The sequence below is a fragment of the Metarhizium acridum genome (assembly GCF_019434415.1).
Source record: "Metarhizium acridum strain ARSEF 324 chromosome Unknown scaffold_234, whole genome shotgun sequence".
NCBI classification, from domain to species: Eukaryota; Fungi; Ascomycota; class Sordariomycetes; order Hypocreales; family Clavicipitaceae; genus Metarhizium; species Metarhizium acridum.
In genome coordinates, this window is record NW_027094021.1 from 343,714 (window position 1) to 362,611 (window position 18,898).

General features: G+C 53.1%; 9 protein-coding genes across 9 annotated transcripts; 3 read left to right on the forward strand and 6 right to left on the reverse strand.

Annotated features, from left to right (window-relative positions):
- Nucleotides 1–2,387: 2,387 nt before the first annotated feature.
- On the reverse strand, nucleotides 2,388–3,512 carry J3458_011685 (uncharacterized protein; the record flags this gene model as incomplete). Its single annotated transcript, XM_007813957.1, has 1 exon — nucleotides 2,388–3,512. The coding sequence occupies one exon, from the start codon at nucleotides 3,510–3,512 to the stop codon at nucleotides 2,388–2,390; it is 1,125 nt and encodes a 374-aa protein (XP_007812148.1).
- A 732-nt stretch (nucleotides 3,513–4,244) lies between these two features.
- Nucleotides 4,245–5,911, forward strand: J3458_011686 (uncharacterized protein). The gene has a single exon (XM_007813956.2). The coding sequence runs from the start codon at nucleotides 4,313–4,315 to the stop codon at nucleotides 5,135–5,137; it is 825 nt and encodes a 274-aa protein (XP_007812147.1). The 5' UTR covers nucleotides 4,245–4,312; the 3' UTR covers nucleotides 5,138–5,911.
- A 308-nt stretch (nucleotides 5,912–6,219) lies between these two features.
- MTR4_1 (ATP-dependent RNA helicase mtr4) lies at nucleotides 6,220–10,073 on the reverse strand. Its single transcript, XM_007813955.2, has 2 exons — nucleotides 6,658–10,073; nucleotides 6,220–6,595 (listed from the first exon to the last, which is right to left on the reverse strand). Exons 1-2 carry the CDS (start codon nucleotides 9,771–9,773, stop codon nucleotides 6,415–6,417), a joined length of 3,297 nt encoding a protein of 1,098 aa, XP_007812146.2. The 5' UTR covers nucleotides 9,774–10,073; the 3' UTR covers nucleotides 6,220–6,414.
- A 310-nt stretch (nucleotides 10,074–10,383) lies between these two features.
- J3458_011688 (uncharacterized protein) lies at nucleotides 10,384–10,676 on the forward strand (the record flags this gene model as incomplete). The annotated part of the gene is made up of 2 exons (XM_066119940.1): nucleotides 10,384–10,588; nucleotides 10,651–10,676. 2 exons carry the CDS (start codon nucleotides 10,384–10,386, stop codon nucleotides 10,674–10,676), a joined length of 231 nt encoding a protein of 76 aa, XP_065975058.1.
- Nucleotides 10,677–11,056: 380 nt separating this feature from the next.
- Nucleotides 11,057–12,811, reverse strand: J3458_011689 (uncharacterized protein; the record flags this gene model as incomplete). The annotated part of the gene is made up of 1 exon (XM_007813953.2): nucleotides 11,057–12,811. The coding sequence occupies one exon, from the start codon at nucleotides 12,809–12,811 to the stop codon at nucleotides 11,057–11,059; it is 1,755 nt and encodes a 584-aa protein (XP_007812144.2).
- A 437-nt stretch (nucleotides 12,812–13,248) lies between these two features.
- Nucleotides 13,249–14,022, forward strand: RSM25_1 (mitochondrial 37S ribosomal protein mS23; the record flags this gene model as incomplete). The annotated part of the gene is made up of 2 exons (XM_007813952.1): nucleotides 13,249–13,628; nucleotides 13,695–14,022. The coding sequence occupies 2 exons, from the start codon at nucleotides 13,249–13,251 to the stop codon at nucleotides 14,020–14,022; spliced, it is 708 nt and encodes a 235-aa protein (XP_007812143.1).
- A 143-nt stretch (nucleotides 14,023–14,165) lies between these two features.
- ALG14_1 (UDP-N-acetylglucosamine transferase subunit) lies at nucleotides 14,166–15,030 on the reverse strand (the record flags this gene model as incomplete). Its single annotated transcript, XM_007813951.2, has 2 exons — nucleotides 14,166–14,888; nucleotides 14,962–15,030. The coding sequence occupies 2 exons, from the start codon at nucleotides 15,028–15,030 to the stop codon at nucleotides 14,166–14,168; spliced, it is 792 nt and encodes a 263-aa protein (XP_007812142.2).
- Nucleotides 15,031–16,035: 1,005 nt separating this feature from the next.
- On the reverse strand, nucleotides 16,036–16,575 carry J3458_011692 (uncharacterized protein; the record flags this gene model as incomplete). The annotated part of the gene is made up of 3 exons (XM_066119941.1): nucleotides 16,036–16,116; nucleotides 16,209–16,236; nucleotides 16,301–16,575. The coding sequence occupies 3 exons, from the start codon at nucleotides 16,573–16,575 to the stop codon at nucleotides 16,036–16,038; spliced, it is 384 nt and encodes a 127-aa protein (XP_065975059.1).
- A 568-nt stretch (nucleotides 16,576–17,143) lies between these two features.
- On the reverse strand, nucleotides 17,144–18,612 carry J3458_011693 (uncharacterized protein; the record flags this gene model as incomplete). The annotated part of the gene is made up of 4 exons (XM_007813949.2): nucleotides 17,144–17,499; nucleotides 17,671–17,950; nucleotides 18,008–18,193; nucleotides 18,247–18,612. 4 exons carry the CDS (start codon nucleotides 18,610–18,612, stop codon nucleotides 17,144–17,146), a joined length of 1,188 nt encoding a protein of 395 aa, XP_007812140.2.
- Nucleotides 18,613–18,898: the final 286 nt, after the last annotated feature.

Consider the following 18,898-nt stretch of genomic DNA (forward strand, 5'->3'; position numbering starts at 1 on the left):
CAGGAAGGCACGCGGATGGTGGTCTCTGTCGACTGCCGTCCTTTGGAGCAACATGCACGTTCGTATCGCGTGGATGAAGATGTCAACGAGACCGTCGGCAGCTACAGGAGGTATCTCGAGAGAAATGACCAGCACGAGGATGCAACTTACCTCGAGTACCTGCAATCGTATAATCTCAAGACGTGGAGGAGACTCGCTGCCAACGCGAAGAAGAGAGTCCTGTCTTACTTTCCTCGATACAGGTCCGTGGAGGCATCTCCCCAGTTTGGTGACTTCTGCCGTGTTAAATTGATGATGGCTCATCCGCATCGCTCTCCAGAGGAGTTGCTCACCGTGGGCGGGCAGCGGTTCGATTCCTTCGCGGCTGCGTACAGGTTTTGCAGAGAGCAGCACCGTGACACCCATGCGGACGATCATTATGGGGAGCCAGATACAAATGAATTGAGGGCTGAGGACGACGAATTTGAGCTTGAGGTCCATGAAGAGCCCATTGTGGATGAAGACTGGCATGAACTCGCCCGCATGCTTCCCGACCGCCCGCTGGAGGAAGAGGATATCGACATGCTCGGCCGCCGAGACATCGACATCAATTATGATTGGACCCCTCACGTTGGACGGTATACTGATGACGGTATTCTCAAGGGCGACTACTGGAAGCAACGCAAGGCGGCAAACCGCCTTGACCTTGATGTGGATCATCAGCCCTTGGAAGCTCGAGATTCCCTAAACCGGGATCAGCGCTTAGTATACGATACCGTGATGGACCACTTCCTGAATCAGGAACCCTCTCAGTTGCTGCTCCATGTGGATGGTGGAGGTGGTACCGGGAAGTCATACCTCATTAATTTGCTCTCCGCGCACCTCCAAGCCGCTGCTGCCGGGAGAGGGACACCTGTTTGGCGTGCCGCGCCCACTGGCGTCGCGGGAAATCAGATATCGGGCACTACTTTGCACTCCCTGTTACACCTTCCAATCAACAAGGACTTCAAGCCCCTCTCGCCCACTGACATGGCCCAGCTCCAGAAGAAGCTGAAGGACATCAACTACCTGATCATCGATGAGAAGAGCATGCTGGGACTGCGACAGCTTTCTTGGATCGATGACCGCCTGCGCGAGGCGTTCCCGAGTAGGAATGAGGAGTTCTTTGGTAGTCTTAACATCCTTCTGGTTGGCGACTTCTTCCAGCTTCCACCCGTGCTACAGAAGCCGCTCTATTACGATAAAGAGGTGCAGGGAGTGGAGATCAAAGGCAGGAACGCATATAGACGCTTCGATAAATCAGTCTTCTTGAAGGTTGTCCAACGGCAACGGGGCGACGATCAGAAGGCGTTTCGCACAGCTCTCGAGGAATTGCGGCTCCTCCAACTGTCAGTCGAGTCCTGGAAACTCCTTTCCGGTCGAGTACAGGCGAAGCTAGATGATCTGGAGGTCGCCAGGTTCGCCAACGCCTTGCGAGTATACGCCACGAAAGATAGGGTGAACGAATATAACCACTACCACCTCGACCGCCTCGGCCGGCCAGTCATTCAGGTCAAGGCTAAGAATGTCGGCCTTGGCGCGGCTGCGGCGCCTGATGACAAGGCGGGCAACCTTGCGAAGCAGATCCCTATATGCATTGGCGCCCGTCTGATGCTGACATCTAACCTTTGGCAGCCAGTTGGTCTCTGCAACGGCGCTCGCGGTACCGTTTACGATATCGGCTGGGCACCGGGGGCTGACCCAGTCCAAGACCCTCCCTGTGTTATCATGATGGAGTTTGACAAGTACAGTGGACCTGTGTTCCTGACCACCGCTGATGGCAGAAAGATTGTCCCGATTCTCCCAGTAGACAGGGACTTCCTCATCGGAAGCACTCTCTGCACTCGCACGCAGTTTCCCCTGATCGTATGCTACGCCATTACGGTTCACAAGTCGCAGAGCATCACTGAAGATGTCATCGTGACAGATCTCTCCTGTCGGGACTTTCAGACTGGTTTAAGCTACGTAGCTGTCTCTCGCGTAAAAACGCTCCAGGGCTTGATGCTGGATGCGCCCTTTGATCGTGGTCACCTGTTTTACGAGTCTCCACCAGAGGGTATGAAGATGAAGATGAGGGATGAGCGGCATAGAAGACGACAGGTCCTTACACGGAATCCATATAGGTCAGACCACGGCTCTGCATAACTAGATAGCTAGCTAAATGTAATGGCTTAATAGTTGCTTGGCCCAAGGACTCCCAGCCTTCGGATGATCGTACCCCTTGCACCCACAGCTCTAACGTGCAAGGGGTGGCGTAGTATTTTCTCTAATACACATTCGTCAAGAACCGCGCGCCATCCACAAATATGGTTACCAAATAAATAACAAGGTTCATTAACACGCTAAAAAGACAAAAAGCACAGTGCTCGCTATAAGTCCTGCTCCATAAACCTCCTCACCAACAAATTAAACCGCGTGTTCTTCCTCCTCACCACCTCCGGGTTCAATCTCGACAGGTGTCTCTCCCGCGCCGCCTGACTCCAGGCATGGTAGGCTAACTGGCCGTGGAACAGCGCGCCTCCGTTCCTCTCAATCTCCCGCTCCCAATACTCCGTGTCCCCCTCGCTGAGCTCCTCGTGCATCCACTCGACGTGCCTCCATGTCCAGGTCGGCCAGAAGAAGGCACCCGGCGACAAGGCACACAGCGCACCGGGCTTCCTGGCCGCCAGCTCCTTGGGCAGCACGACGCCCTTGGAGTTGCTTTGGCGACGCACCGGGCCGTGTATGTACTCGTGCAACCAGTCGTTTATAAAGGTGCTGTTTCTGCGGGCGACCATGACGGCGTTGCGCATGCCCCATCGGTTGCCGCCCTCGTACCCTAGCACCGCGTCATGAGAGCCCGCGGGGCGAAGAAGGCTCGCAAACGGCCTGAGGGCGAAGGAGTCGGCGTCGAGAAATATGCCGCCGTTGTCGCGCAGAATCTGCAGGCGCATCAGGTCTTCTATGCGGTGGATCTGCTCGCCGTGTGGGTTCTCGACTTTATGTTCCACGAGGCGGATGTCGGCCCGGAGACGTCTGATCCACGGGTTTGTGACGGGGTGCAGCTTTGCGTTGGCCGAGTTGCCGGACGGCGAAAGAATTGCGTAGTGGAGGTGGATTTCGTCGGGGCGGAGGGATATCATGGCGCTGCGCACAGCGAGGTAGTTTACAAAGTCGAATTGAATGCCGTGGGCTTGGGCGAGCGGCTCTTTGAACATGTACATGAAGTGCACGACGTTGGGGATATTGTCCGGGTTGGAGGTGTTTGAGGAGGCTGCCGAGCCATGGAGACAGGCCAACTCCTTCTCGGTCGGGGTGAAGGGCTGCTCGATCTGGCGCTGTCCCGACCACGGGTGTGTCTGGCGTGCGTAATCGATGAATTCGTGAAGGGGGGTTTGGAAATAATGCGCAAGGAGGACCAAGATGGTGATGGCGGATGCGAGGGGCACGCTTCGGTACGCTTTTCGGAGGACCGGCCTCGCCCTCCGCGGAGAGACGACTTGTTTGAGGAGCATTGTAGATTTATTTGCAAAGGAAAAGATATCAAGCGAGGGGCATCTTGGGAAACACGCCCACCAGGGCAATTTGCTACATTTGTCAGAAGTACGGAGGGAGATGAACGAGTACACAATAGGGGTCAAGGTTTGAGCCAGCTTTGATTACCAGTCAACGCAACGTCCGACCGCACCAACTAGGTTGCAGAGGCGGAAGTCTAGAACAACGGGGACCAAAAAAGTACCGATCATGTCTTGGATCGGATTGCGCACTGACATGGAAGGGCAAACGTGGTCTTCTCGGCTCTCTTGCCGCACAATATGTCTTGGTTTCGGGTTCTACTAGCGAACCAAATCGGATCGTACAGTACGGAGTACCTGTAAAAAGCAACGCCCCCTTGTTCCAGTTTTGTTTCTAAACATGTCGATAATCCACGTGTTGGCACCAGACCACCAGACTGGGCAACCGAAAAAGGTCTGTCCAAGGGTTAAGCAAACACGGCGCCGAGTTCATGCATGGACCATGCGCTCCCTTGAGCTTCCAAAGAATAAAGCGTGGAGCTGATTTAACATTTGTTTCATTCGTTCATTCTACAACTCCAGACCCGGAAATTTATGCGTCCAAATCTGCGCCGTTATGCCAGTGGGTCCAACACCTTGGCTCCCGTGCACATGGGCCAATCACATGCTCCTCTCGACGTCACCCCCATCTCACTCAACTCGCTCTCTCACCTCCGACTTCAACCTCGTCATCACCACCCGAGCAGATTCAACGCGACGCTCAACCCTCGCGCCACACCCCCAAACCACGAAATGCCGCCATGACAACCCCCGCGCGCATCCGCCCGCTCCTCCTCACCATCCGCTTCTCAGCCTCCATCCCCGACCTGGACCTCGACATCCCATCCCCGCAAACCACCACCGTCCTCTCCCTCAAGCACCTCCTCCGCACCCGTCTCACCACCCGCAACCGCCTCCGCCTAATCTACCAGGGCCGCATCCTTCCAGACTCCTCGGCGCTCAGCTCCGTCCTCAAGCCGCCTCCTCCCCCGCCGCCATCATCCAGCGCCAGCAGCAAGGGCAAGGGCAAAGCCGTCGACGGCGCCCCCGTCAGGATATACGTCAACTGCTCCATCGGCGATGAACTCTCCGCGCAGGAACTCGCCGCCGAGGAAGCCTCCGCCGCAAACCCGCCGCAGGAGGCAGGCCCGGAACCGCCCACCAATCCGGCTGGGCGCACGCGGCCCCGGCCAAGAGGGTTCGATCGCCTGCTGCAGGCCGGCTTCACGTCATCCGAGATCTCCACCCTCCGCACCCAGTTTGCGTCCATACAGACGGAGAGGTTCACGCCTGATTCTATGCCCTCGCCGGACAGCATGAGGCGGCTCGAGGACGCGTGGATAGATAACAATGCGGGCGAGCTACCCAGCGCGGCTAGTCCGCTGGAGGACGAGCTGAGCAACATGTCCACCGTGCTGGACGTGCTCATCCGCGGCATGATGATTGGCTTCTTCTTCCCGCTGGGGAGCATCACGTGGTTGTTGAGACAGGGCCTCTGGAGCGAGAAGTGGCAGATCTTTGTGGGCTCTGGCGTCGTTTTGAGCGTCACGGTTGGCATTGTCATGGGTATATCGGGGGAGAGGTAGCATGGAGTTTTGGGTCTTTTTGAGGGGGGGAACATATTGACTAGGGCAAGGACCCGAACGGGTACTGAAATTGAGCTTTGCAGCAACGTCAACACTAGGCTTTCCACGCAGTCTGGGGCCTGCATGCAGTTTCTGCGCGGCATGTGCATTGTGCTATTTGTTTCATAATACACCTCCACAGTCTGTTTGTTGCGCCACGGTGTGATGATGCAGCAAAACGCGGCCAACTGTCCGACAACTACGTCCTGTTCTGCACACATGGTCGAGTTGTAAAAAAGTTGCCTTGTTCAAACATCCAAACCAGCCAAACCAGTCTGCCTGCCAGAAACTTGCGTCGCCTTACCCAGCTCGATTACGCACTAATCTGGCAGAAGTTGCCCATGTTGGAGCCGATACGGCTCGACTTTTCGGCCAAGGAAGCCGGCAAAGATAGCTCTGCGGCGGATCTACCCAATCTTTCTGCATCGCCAGTATAGTACACCACACTAATGAACCGAACTGGTACCCTCCGGGTGGACTAAGATCCAGGGCCGGATTCCTAATCGCCCCCTCCCAGGGAATTTCGATGCAAACCGCAAAGCTGGAGCAAATATCTGCTTCACTCATCAGTCATGCGCTGTAGAACTTTCGAAATCATGGTCAGGGATTCGTAGACCTGGCCTTGCGAGCAGTGAAAGGCCTCTTGCCGGTGAATGAGCCTCATCCGGCGGTGTTGTTGAAGCGTATACTGGAAGTTAAGCGCGTTATTAGAATACATATTAATAAACTTGATTGGTTTCTAAATGAATAGCGCAGTGTCGAACCGCAGACTCCCTGCCATGTCTGGCCAGTAAGTGCTACTCAGCTGCCGCAGGTTGTGCAGCAAAACCACCCCAGAATACATCTATCAAATTTCCCATAGCCTTATAACTTTCCCTCCGAGGGCCCTAGGCTGCTCGACGACGTTATTGTGAGACTGAATGTGTCAGCCCTCAACACCAAATGGCAGCCTCGCCATGATTTGAAAGCGACGTCCCGTCATCAAAATTTAAGCTACTAATAATCTTCGGGTCCTCTAGGCCCAATCAGTCACACTAATTTTGGAGCGCAGCATTCTAGACTTTCATTAGAAAGCAAAGCTAAAAACTCTTCCACAGCTTCACTTGACAAGCACGTCACACGGCAAGAATGCGCAGTGTATTCCAATTACTACACCTAGTCGAGCCAAATGCCATTTTTTTAGACACTCCAAAACTCCAGTCCAATGCCCACGCCTACAACAAACAAGGCCGAGAAAGTTAAAGGTACAAGCTCTGCGCAGCCACAATGTCCCTCCTAATCTTCTGCAAGCTCTCCTCAAACTTCTTGACGAGATCTTCATTGCCCATGACCTTGGCCGCCTGCCCCATCTGACGCAACAACTCTTCCAGCCTTCGGAAGAGACGAATCAGCGAGCCTTCGTAAATGTTTGTCATTTTACTACACCGATATTAGCTTAGTATTATAAAAACAAGACAAGGGTCGAAAAAGAAAAAACATACCAGATCTCGATAAACGGCCTGCCCTGCGCCCAGGTGTAGACCGTCTCCATCAACTGCCACTTGAGACTCGTCACGTATTCCTCCTCGTTGACATCGAGCTTACACTCCTGGCTGACCTTGGCAATGATGCGCGCCTTGGCTTGGATCTCGCGGTACGGCTTCTGCAAGTCCTCCTTGAGAGCTTGCGCCTCCACCTTTTCGTCAAAGATGAAGCAGCTGAGGACGGCCGCGCACGTCTCGGGAGACAATTCGTTGAAGAAGCGGTCGAACAAGAGTTCTGAGAGAAGCAGCTCGTGGCCCTCGGTGGACGAGATTTCGCACGCAACCCGGGCTTTGAGCTGCACCACTTCCGAGTCGTTGATGAAACCTAGTCTGCGGAGAACACGCTTGCGCGATTTGAGTTCGTCCATCTGCGCGATACTGTGAGCTTTTGAAATGGCCTTCTTCTTCTCCTTGACCTTCTCTATGAGCTGGACTTTTTTGCTGTACTGGTCCCAGAGGGACGGGAGCATGGGCGACATGTGCAAGGGGTTGGCGAGAAGTCGAGACTCGAGCACTTCAATCTTGCGTAGGAGTTTCTTGAACGAGTCGTCGACAATCTCCATGTTCTCCAGGGGATCCAGGATAGGGATGCCGTCGGTGAACCGGCGCTTAACCTCCGCCAATGACTTGCGTGCTTGGTCTTTGTCCGCATCGGCCTTCAGGCCATCCTTGGGCATGAAGATGCGGATCTGACTGATGGCCTTTATGCACGTAAGTAGGCAGGGTATTACCACATTAATGGTAGCAGTGTCTGCAGTGTCTGCGCCAGCAGGTCTAAGTCCAGGCGGCATGTCTCCAGTCGGCTGGCCAGGAGTAATATCGGCACTTGATGCCGAGATGGGCAGCATAACATCAATGATGTGCGATTCCTGCGGTTCCCACTCGGGTTCGCCGAGCCTGGGGGCCCGTCGAGGATAGTGATTGACGATGACGCCCCATCCAAAATCGAGGCCGCCTGTTACGTTATCATGAGCTTCCTTGGGATTGTATATCTGCACCAGACGTCCTGGCTGAAGAAAGTCTAGACAGTGGTTGGGGTGCTGGATGACGGCCCGCATGTCTTTGGTATACGTGTTGAGTTGCTGTCGAATCTGGTAGTAGTCCTTGATTGTCGCCTCGTCGGGTATTGAAAGTCCGTCTCGCTCTTGTTGCAGCGACATCAGTTCCTTCTCCAATGAGGGGACGCTGGCGGCATTCTGGAACTGGTGGAAGCACCTCTCCAGCATGAATTCGGGTGAAATCGCCTCAATTCGCAGCAGGTTAAGAATCATGTTGTATCCTAGGTAAAATGCGGAATTAAGCTTGTCCTGGTGGCCCGTCACAATATCCTTGGCGGTATCGGGTTCAAGCTTGTCGTCAATCATCATGATGACAATACCGCGAGCATCGAGACCACGACGTCCAGCACGACCCGCCATCTGAATGTACTCGGACGACGTGAGAGGCCGTCTCTTGACACCATCCCATTTGGTGACTTGGGTAAAGACGACCGTCTTGGCAGGCATGTTTAAACCGATGGAGAAGGTCTCGGTAGCAAAGAGAACCTTGATAAGGGACTCTTGAAACAAAATCTCAATGGTTTCCTTTAGAATTGGCAGCAGACCCGAGTGATGCACACCAACGCCTCGCTCCAGGAGAGGGAGCAAGTGCTGAATTTGAGGCAGTTCTCGATCTTGCTCCGTCAAACTCTCAATAGCGCTGTGGAAAACCTTCTTCACCATGGCCTTTTCAGAATCGTCATTAAACGACAAGTTGGAAATTCTCAAAGCCATATTCTCGCACTCTGCCTTGCTAAAGTTGAACACAATGACAGGGTTGAACTTCTTCTTGATGGTCATGCGAATAATCTTGTGTATATCGGAGCCTTCGTCAACACCGCCCTTGTTGATCTTCTTGTTCTTGCCCTTGCCCCTTTGCTTCGCGTTGATGTCGTTGGAGTCGGCACCCTTCTTATCCTCAACCTCTTTCATGACGAGATTGAAGTTTTGCTCATTAAAGTTGCCCTTCTCATCCACCACAATTCGCGCGCCCTTGCCGCCAGAGGGGAAGAAGTAGTTCTGCAGAGGCGTGGGCCGGAAGTCTGTGTAAACGACGTGGCAAGCCTGGTGATGAATCTTGGCAATCCACTCGGCGAACTGAAAGGCGTTGGGGATCGTGGCAGACAAGAAGACGTATCGGACCTTGTCGGGAAGCATGATGATGGTCTCCTCCCACACAACACCTCGAGTCTTATCTCGCATGTAGTGGATCTCGTCGAAAATAACCCAGGCGACTTCTCGCATAATCTCTGAGCCACGGTACAACATAGATCGCAGAATTTCAGTAGTCATGACCAAGCAACTTGCCGTGGGGTTAATCGTAACATCACCAGTCATCAGACCGACGTCTCCAAAGATTGCCTCGAAATCTCTATATTTTTGGTTGCTGAGCGCCTTGATGGGACTGGTGTAGATGACTCGCTGGTTGCGCTTCAAACACTGCGCTACGGCGTATTCAGCAACAACTGTTTTGCCAGCAGAAGTGTGAGCCGAAACAAGCACACTTTCATCCCGTTCAATTGACGCCACCGACAAGCTTTGGAAAGGGTCTAGCTTGAAATTCCATGTTCTCGCAGGCTCGTCAGGCGACTTGTGCTCCGACAAGGGGACGTATTCGTAGTCCAGGTCGGGTGGCAGAGCGACTTGATGCTGAATGTTATGCGACAAAACCAAGGACGAATCTTGTGGTACCAGCGTTGCCGCACCAGCGACTTCTCTTGACTCGGCTGTTTGGAAGGTATCCGTCATAACAGGCCCGGTACCATCCTCCTTCTTTCGTCTCTTTTTGTCTTGTTGACTGGGGGTATCTGAATCCTCCTCCTCGGACTCCTCAGCCTTTGATATCTCGGTGGCGTCGCCCATATCACCGTCATCACCTTCCTTTGGGATTTCCACAGCCGCAGTGCCATTCATGGCCTCATCCGCCTTGCGCTTCTTGCTCTTGTCGCGGGCTCGAGCCTTTTGAGGCTCTCTTTCGGAATCGCTAGCGCTCTGAGGCCCGGCCTGGCCCTCAAAAACATCGAACATTTCATCCATGGCGGGCGGTGGTCTTATCTCGCATCTATGAACGGGTTTAGTATTGCGCAATGGCAGCCCTTGCAAATGACAGTCAAAATTAGGACATAGATCCCAAGATATAATGCAAACAATTACAGCGCTCCAAGGTAATAATTGACCGCCGAGGTGCGCAAATTCGTATATGCAATGAAAATACGAAATCAGAAAAGGCAGTGCGTCCGACAAATCGGCGATCGAACTGGAAATCTTCGGCCGTTTGAACCATGTGGGCTGGGCAGTTTAGCTGGCAGAAAAGAAAAATTCCTGGGCTATGGAAACGTAGGCGGTGAGAGACACTACGGGCTTCGATGATGCATGCAGAGTCAAGTTCCACATTCTACGCCGAAGTATAGCCGGCTCCTTCTGAGCGAAAGAACCTACTGAGATCACATGACCAGGAGCTGCCGCCGAACCGTTTGCTTTTGACCTCAGACCACCACCATTACCTCGGACCTGTCACGACGTCGATCTCACCAAAGCTCCAATCCATCCGCTTCGCATCGCGATAATCGTCTCCAAGGTTCGCCTTGCCCCTCAATTCGGCGCCTCCACACCGCCCACAGCTAATTGACCATGTTCTCGTCCGCAGATGCTCTCCCGTGCCGCCGCTCGTACGACCACTTCGCTGGTCTCCCGCCGAGGCTTCCATGCCACCCGGGCTCGCATGTCCTCCCCTTACCACTACCCCGAGGGTCCCTACACCAACATTCCCTTCAACCCTCGCAGCAAGTGGTTCGGCGCTGGTTACTGGGCCTTCATGGCCACTGGTTTTCTTGCCCCCTTCGGCATTGCTGGTGCGTCATTTCGCCGACTCGGAAACATGGTTCCTGCGGTCGATACTAACGAGAAAATACAGTCTACCAGACCTACAAGGAGCAGTAAGCTTGCGATTCGGGGACAGGATCTCATGATCGGTTATTGAGGAAATAAAGAGGGTGATGGGGCAACTGTTGTGACAATTCTACGATAGACGTCGGAGCAGTCGATACCACTGTAAACAAAAAATTTCCATTTGTTCATCCCGATATGGTCTTCAACTTGAATTTCGAGCCGATACGAGCGAATCCATGGAACCATATGTGAAGGACCGCGGCCACATGTCGGGTCAATTGTTCGGTAAAACGGTTAATTCTTTTCCTATCTTACAAGTATGATCCAAGGGGTATTTTTACTCTATGCACCAAGTTTACTGCATGTACAGTGGCAAAAGCCAGTATATCATATACAAGCCAATATTCCCTCCCGACTCAAATCTTTCTGCCCTATATCGGCATTGACTTCATATTCTTATCTTGCAAAATGTTTTCCACCATGGCATGAAGAAATTGCTGCCGCTCGCCTGCAATATCCCAACGTGGAGCCAAGGCATCAAAGGTTTCGAGGACTGCTTCATTCGAGGAGCATTTTTTCGTAGCTCTCAAAGCCCAAATGACAAGCCACTGTTCAATGCGGAACGCTTTGCCGTAGCTGTCCTTAGCTTGGTGCAGCGACGCTAAAACGCCGTTCAACCGCTGCTCGCTCCAATCTGAGTTGGGAAAGCCACCGTGCAGATAAAATCCTTTAAACAAGACGAGGAAAATGGTAGGATGCACAGAAATATTCAGGTGCTTCATCTCGTCGAGATATTGTGCCACTTTTGCCAGATTTCCGACTCGAATGGCGTAATGTTGGATCAGGAGTTTGTACGTGTGCAGGTCAGGCGCAAGTGGAATATTGGTCTGAAGAGACTCCTTAAGCTGAGGATGCTGTTTCCCAACTTTTGCATACATCATCAAGACTCTGGTGACAACTTTGTTCATCATGTAATCTCTCTGCGGCATGTTTGATGCCAAATTGTGCGATTTCTTCATTTGTTCGTAGGTGTCCTCGGCTGCTGCCTCCTCTCCACAGCGCAAAAGCCCGGATATGACGCAATTCAAGACAATGGTGTCAATCATTTCTCCCGAGTCAACCATTTCCTTGTAGGCAGCTCGAATGCCGCCCGAGTCCAGTCGTAGTCCAAAGTAATGAATAAGGCTGACGTGGTGGAAACGGTTAAACTCAATCCCCCGGCTCTCCATTTCTTTGTAAATCATGTCGGCAAGCGTAAAGTTGCCCGCCTTGGCAGCCACGTCGAAGAGAACATTAAACGTCACGTCGTTGCCCATGACATTGGCCTCTTTTTCCATTTCTCTCCATAATCGGAGTGCCGATTCCATCTCTTGCGCTGTAGGGCGTGATGCGTACTTGGTTGCAAAAGCAAGGGCAAAGTTCCACTGCGTACGTCGCAGTGTGAGACCAGCATTCTTGACATCAGCGACCAAAGCGAAATACCGCAGCATGGACTCCATGTCTCGCTTGGGGGGCGTTCCCATTACTTTCAGAAGCCTGCTTCGCCATTGCCAGGTGAGATATAGCATGCGAGGCTCTGGCAGCTGGGAGTATAGTTTGTAAATTGTTTCGAGCGTAATTCGGTTCGGGTGACGCAGTCGTTGCCCGATGGCAGCGCATAACTTTGATATGTGCGCTTGCAATTCGTCGCTTATCCTAAATGTCTCCTCCCTCGATGGATATTGCACATCGTGCTTCTTCTCGGAGACTTGTAGATTCGGGCCGTCCGGCTGAGCATATCCCCTGCGATAAGGGTCCCTGTGGAAGTCGAAATGTTCCTGCACACTGCCTCCTCCTATCTCTCCGACAAAAGACATCAAGTGTCGTTTCTCTTGGTCCTTTGAAAGCAGACGCGAGAAGGGTAAACTCTTTGCTGTAGCTGTCACTGCCTCCGGCGCGGTGCTGTAGCAGCGACAGGCAATCCGAGGCTGCATAACAGGCGGTCGACGGCTCTCTGGCATAAAGGTAGACAAAATCCATAGGGAACTCTTCATACAGGACGTTGGTTTTAATCTCGTGCTCTCCACAGCAAGGTCGATTGGTCTGCAAATGATTCCCCTTGACGTATAGGCATTTCTGAAGCCCGCCGACGGGCGGTTGAGGACCGCACCACGGACAGAGCCGTCCACTCGACCGGATATTTTCATGGGTTGGTCCTCATGATGACATGCCCAGCAATACATGCATGTACGAGCAGTCAGTCATGAGTTGACGGCAAATTTTGACGCAGGATGAAGGGCGATGGAAGGACGGATCTTGAGTTGGAGGTGGGACTCTGCTCTCATTGAATTAATTTTTGGCAGCTTGCCAGTCCCACTATAGCTAATGGTCATCTCCGCTGCGCCAATCCGCCACAGCGTCCTGTTGTAGTTATAGCTGATGGTCCGTATCGGCCATACAATTCGCCGACCTCCCAAAATTTCCACCCGCGCATGGGTATGCGACTACGCCATCAACGGCCCAGCCGTGCCATCTCATACAACATCGTCAATTGATCCCAGAGACCATTGTACGTGCTATCTGCGACCCAAGTACCGATGCTTTTCAATCTCTAACGCACACCCCTTCCCTCCAGGACAGCATTATGGGCGGCCGACAGATACGACCCGCGCGGGTCTTCCAATCCGTCTCCCAAGAGCTGAACCACCAGATGCTCGCGGGCCACACCGTCGCCCAACCACCATGGTACCAGGTCATGAACTCGGTTCCCCCCGCCGAGACACTGGTCCGCACAGTCACGCCCAGACATCGCATGCCGAACCCCAAAGCCAAGAAGCCCAAGAAGTTGTACCGCCCCCAAAGTATCAGCTACCCCGAGGACGCTCTCCGAACGAGTTTCTACAAAGACCACCCGTGGGAGCTAGCCCGGCCACGAATCATCCTCGAACTAGACGGAAAAGACCACCAGCATTGCGACTGGAGTAAGGGGTTGCGACAGCCCGGTGTCCCCCTGACTGGCGAATGGTAAGGCAAAACGTGCCAAAAAATAAAAAGGCGAATCAAGTGGTTGGCGAGCTAACTCGCATATAGCGTCGTCCAACGCCAGCTATATCTAATGCATGCCGAAAAGATGAGCAAACGCAAAGCCTACGACACGGCGCGCAAAGAATTCTACAGACTCCGTCAGGAAGAGGAGATTGAGAAGAGGGTAGCCGTCGAGGAGGCCAAGCACGTGGGGGCGTACTTTGGCAAGTCCCGGCTGGACGTGGGCATGCAACTCGAGGACCAGGAGTTCGAAAACTGGAAGATTTGGGCGGGCAAAGAAACGGCGAACAGGGCAGCAAGATCGAATTCGGAAATCGAGACGTTTGAAGTCGAAGAGAGTGAAGAGGAGCTGGCTGAGGCTGCGTCTGTATAATTAGCCCAGCCGTAAGAGTATGGGGATAAGCGGCACTGTATTACCATGTACAACATCTGTCTAATAAGACTAGAACTCTTTTTCCTTCCGTCTCAGCATGCCGCGTCTATGTTGCGAATCACTTCACCCGAATCCTGTACGCATTACGACTGGCGATCTAAGCCAGGCCGATTTTGCCTCCTCCGTGAATTAAACACCATCTCCCCGGCGTTGACAAGGCCATAGCGCTCCGCAACCTCCCCGTGCTGCACGTAGAAGGCATCCGCCAAGCCGGTGTAATACAACAATCTGCCGGTCAGGCTCAGCGTCGTGATCCTCGCCCAGCTCTCCACATACACGAAGCGCAAGCAGTCATCCGGCACTACCCAAAAGAGTTTCAATAAATGCACCGCCAGCGCTACAAAGAAGCCCGTCGCCGGACCATTCGAAAAGACAATCCCCGGGTACTTGAGCTGCTTTCCAACCTCGTTCTTTGGCGGGGACAGCAATACGGGGAAGATGTCGAGGATACTTCGCAGGGCAGAAAACAGCGTAGACCAAAGCGGCTGATGAACCCTGCGAGCCCGGGTCACGACGCGGGTGTCGTAGGTGCCCGGAATTTCAGACGTCGCCTTCAATTCTGCCTCATAGTCCTCTACGTGACTGAGGGACATTTTGTCCCCGCTGGAAATGAGATAGCGACGGTGCGAGTTGCCAAAGTCGCGGGTGCCGTCGTCCATCATCATGAGCATCTCTTTGGTGTGGCCGCCTGAGCCTAGGACCAAGAGGTAGTACTCATTTTGGGGGGGTTGGGTCTCTGCTTGAAAGGGTGGTGATTTGGGCCAGGTCCTGGACCGGCGGGCTCGAGACAGCTGGATGTGACGTGTCTGTGTCGATGGGGTTAGTGTCCGACGTTGACGGGGTTTTGGAAGGTGTTTTCGTGCAAGGACGTGGGCTTACAGTTACGTAGACGGCAAGGCTGATGAAGCCCGCGAGGAGGGAGACAAGCTTTGTGGTTGTTACGACCATGATGTGAATGGTAGGTCCATGAGAGGGAGGATGAGGGTCGGGAGAATCCACCGCTGTGTTTGGTATTGGGGCTTCTTAATTGCTGTCCCACGGAGTATTGCCATATATAGGCTACCAGCCAGCATACGTGACGCGCCCGCTAACACCACACACTACCTCATATTCATAACAAAACAACGAGGAGGTTTAAATTTGTGGCCAAGTTGTCCAGTAGCCCGTTGGTGCAGCCAGCCAGCAAGGGGCCTTTTCTGTACAGGGTAGGTACGTTGCAGTTTTCAAAACAGCGGCAATTTGAATGCCATGCTTTAAAGCAACCATGGATTTGGGTCGATAAATTTGCTCAAGTAGACAAGGCTATTTTTATGCTTATTTTCATGTTTTGATTTCGGCTTCATTGTTCTCATTTCTCATGTCGTACAAACAAATTAGTAATGTAGCTGCCTACCTGCCTCCCTTACGCAACAATCTAACCTGCGCCTCGTCACCCTCCCCCCATCACAGCCATCACCAACCCCCATCGCCGCCCTCCCAACTGTCCCAAACAAGGCTTCAACACCCTCTCCCGTCATCGCCGAACACTCAATGTACGCATCAGCCCCGATTCGTCCAGCATGCCAATTCGCCTATCATCATCAGCATTCATCAACATCATGCGAACGCATAATCTCACCTCGCGCCGACTCACGCAGCAGCTCGCCCCAAACGCCATCCCCACCCCCTCTGCTGCCAATCTATGATCCTCAAAGGAACACTCCATGCGCAGATCCTTCTTTGTGCCGACGAGATACACGATGGGCTGTGAATCTCTACAGAACCCATTCTTCACAGCCTCTTGCCACTGCCTAGGTCAATACGATTCGCGTCTTTGCAGCAAGGGACAAATACCCAGTGGAGCACCCTGATCATGCCCATCTTCTCCTTGACGTCGAAGCACAGAAGGATCGCACCCCATGACATGTACGAGAGCCTCGAAACAGTCTCTAGGTCCCCCGTGCCAGAAGTATCCTATAGTTCCATGGTGGCCGGGCAATCGTACTGTTTGTCCAGGATATATGTCTCGTACGGCGTTCGGGAAATCACCGCCGTCTATACGTGTTAGCTATCCTCCTTTTCCACATCCCATCGGCATCTTGTTGGACATCTTGGACCATCTTGGGGTCAAACCATATCAAACGTACGTCTACAAACCTCCCAAATTTCGCACGACTACTCGAGTTTTCAGATCAGCTCCCTCTCCAGCAAACCATGAGAGGAAAGAAGAAAAACGTACTAAAGAAGCGCCGTCTGTCCACACCGTCTGTCGCCAACACACAGAACCTTCAGTCGCAGCGAAACACCCATCGCTAGACCACGCGCCGGACTGGGACTCGTCTGTTTCCGTTTCCTTGAGAAGAGGGCCAGAATGCTTCGTTTGCCCTTGTTATCGCAACGTGTGGGCGTCCTTGTGTCGCATTTCTGTAGTGAGTCTTGTTCAAGCACTTCATGTCCTGCCTGAGGTCGATCGTCTGTGGCTTCTTGGACGGTCGACCGTCGAAAAGGCGTCATGGACCGGAGGAAGCCGCGATTTGCTGACCTAGGCGGCGGACCTGGCTCTCGGAATGTCTGCGTTTCTTATAAGCCATGGATGGAATAGAAACGCGGCAGGTGGGAAACGCACCAGTCTGGTTGAGCATCTTGCCTCGAAGCCGTCATTTTCAAAGGGATCTTCTCGCTCAAGACGGCTTGGGACTGAGTGCCGCCAGGAATCAATCCACGCTGCATCGGCGGCACTCATGTCGATTACCTGATTGGAATTTCACAATGCGCCGTGCTTTTACATCACATGAGCCTTGTGGTTGCCGTCAAGATTTGGAGTGAGATTTATTTATCCATCTGTGCTTATACAAAGGGAAAACAACCAAAGTGGAGACCATGCAGCATCTCCGTCAAAATTGAATTACATTTCACTTTCCATTCAGCTTCACTTCACTTCACTGTCGGCCTCAGGACTGCTTTCAGAACAGCCATTCCTCCACTTTGAGCAAGTTCCTCACATCCGCCCTCACCAACTTGTCGTCCAAACTCAACTCCTTCCTTGGAAACCAGTCATCCAACTTCCCGCCGGGTATTCCGTTCACCCCTTGTCCTCCATACCAGCAATCTGTATTTCCAAGGCCTGGCCAGAGAGCAACGCAAATGTCACACCCTGTCCTGATAACCAGCGGAAATCCAATTCTCCAGGTGTAACCAAGCTACTATCCTCGGAAACAGCAGCCTGACCACTGGGATTCTCCCTACCGGTAAACTGGGGAGGAATCCTTCCCACAAAGGGCAGAAAATCACCCGTCACCCCTGTAGTGCCCGACCAGATCTTCGTCATCGCCGTCGGCTCCACCAATTGCGGTCCAAACACGCTCTTCATACACTCCTTGAGACAATTCACCGTATCTCCGTCATACACCCCGTCATCCCACGCAGCGTGATGAAACCCTACGCTTCCAAATCATCAGCAATCGCCGCATTTGCCATCCTCATAAGGCATATCAGGCCGTTGGATCACGTTGTAATAATTATCGCCAAAACGGAGAGTCCAAGAGCGCGTCCCCTCGCATTTTGGGAAACCAGCGCCTGGTATTTGAGCAAGCATGTGCATCAAATTACCCGTTAGGCCTGGTTCCAGACCGGGCAGGAGGTGCGTCGCGTGGCTGTCCGTAGCGTGGACGACGTGTCGAGCTTGAAGAGTCCCCCGGGAAAATGTGACGCTGTAGGGGTGAGACGAAGACGTAGTAATTGTGATATCTTCGACGGGGTTGTTGATGCTGATGCGGAGGTTGGGACATTGGCCGCGCAAATCATCCCATATACTCGTGACGAAGTGAACCGGCCGAAATGATCCTGCCCTGTGGGATATAGCACCCCACGCAGGTGAATTTGCATAAGTCTGCAAGGTCAGCACTCCAAAACAGTCCAAGCAGGCAGGAATGTACCTGTAACTCACCTTCACCTCATTCCCCCCCAAAACCTCCACTTCATACTGCGGATACTTTTGCCTCAGATCCTCCAGGGACGCCTTGTCCTTTTCGAATTCTTCACGATCATGGTGGAGATGCACCGTTTCGAACTCTCTCACCTCAGCAAGCGGGTACACCGACCCTAGCTCCTTCAGTGCTTTTGCATTTTCCACCTGGAAATCCAAAATCTTCTTGGCTCCTGCAGCCCTTTGTGCAAGGGCATTACTCGGTACGGCGCAATGTTGATATGCCCGGCATTTCGAGCCGTCGCCCCGCTGCATATCTTTCTTGCTTCGGCGACGAAAACGACAGGAGCTTTGCCCTTTGAGGCCATGAGTGGGAGGAAGGACAGAGCCACTCCCGCGGCTGTCATGCCGCTGCCAATGATGACGACGTCGGCACGAGCAGGTGTATCGTCGGGACTGGTGTCGAGGTGTGGAAAAGGCGGGCTGTCTTGCCAGTACGATTTCGTTGGGTTGCTGCTGGGGAGGCTGGGATCCGAGGCCCTGCGTTTGACTGAGTCGTCTTCACTGCCGATCTCGTCGCCATCGACCGAGCCCTCGCTGCCTACCACGGTGTCGCCATCATACATGCCGTCGCTCGGCTGAGGTGCCAGACATGGTGTTGTATAATATGATGTCAATGACTGCCGCTGTCGCTGGTAGATCGCGATGGTATAAGAGTGCAAGAGCTTGTTGAAATAAAGGAGGGGAGATGACGTGGGAATCTGGTGGTGCTATCAGTTTACATACATACCAGGCTCGTCCAAACTACTACTGAACATCGCTGACCATTTTTGAACAGGAAAAGGACATCCCCAACATGCATACCCGAAAGTGCACCGTGCCACTCTATGAATAAAAGCCATGAACGACGAC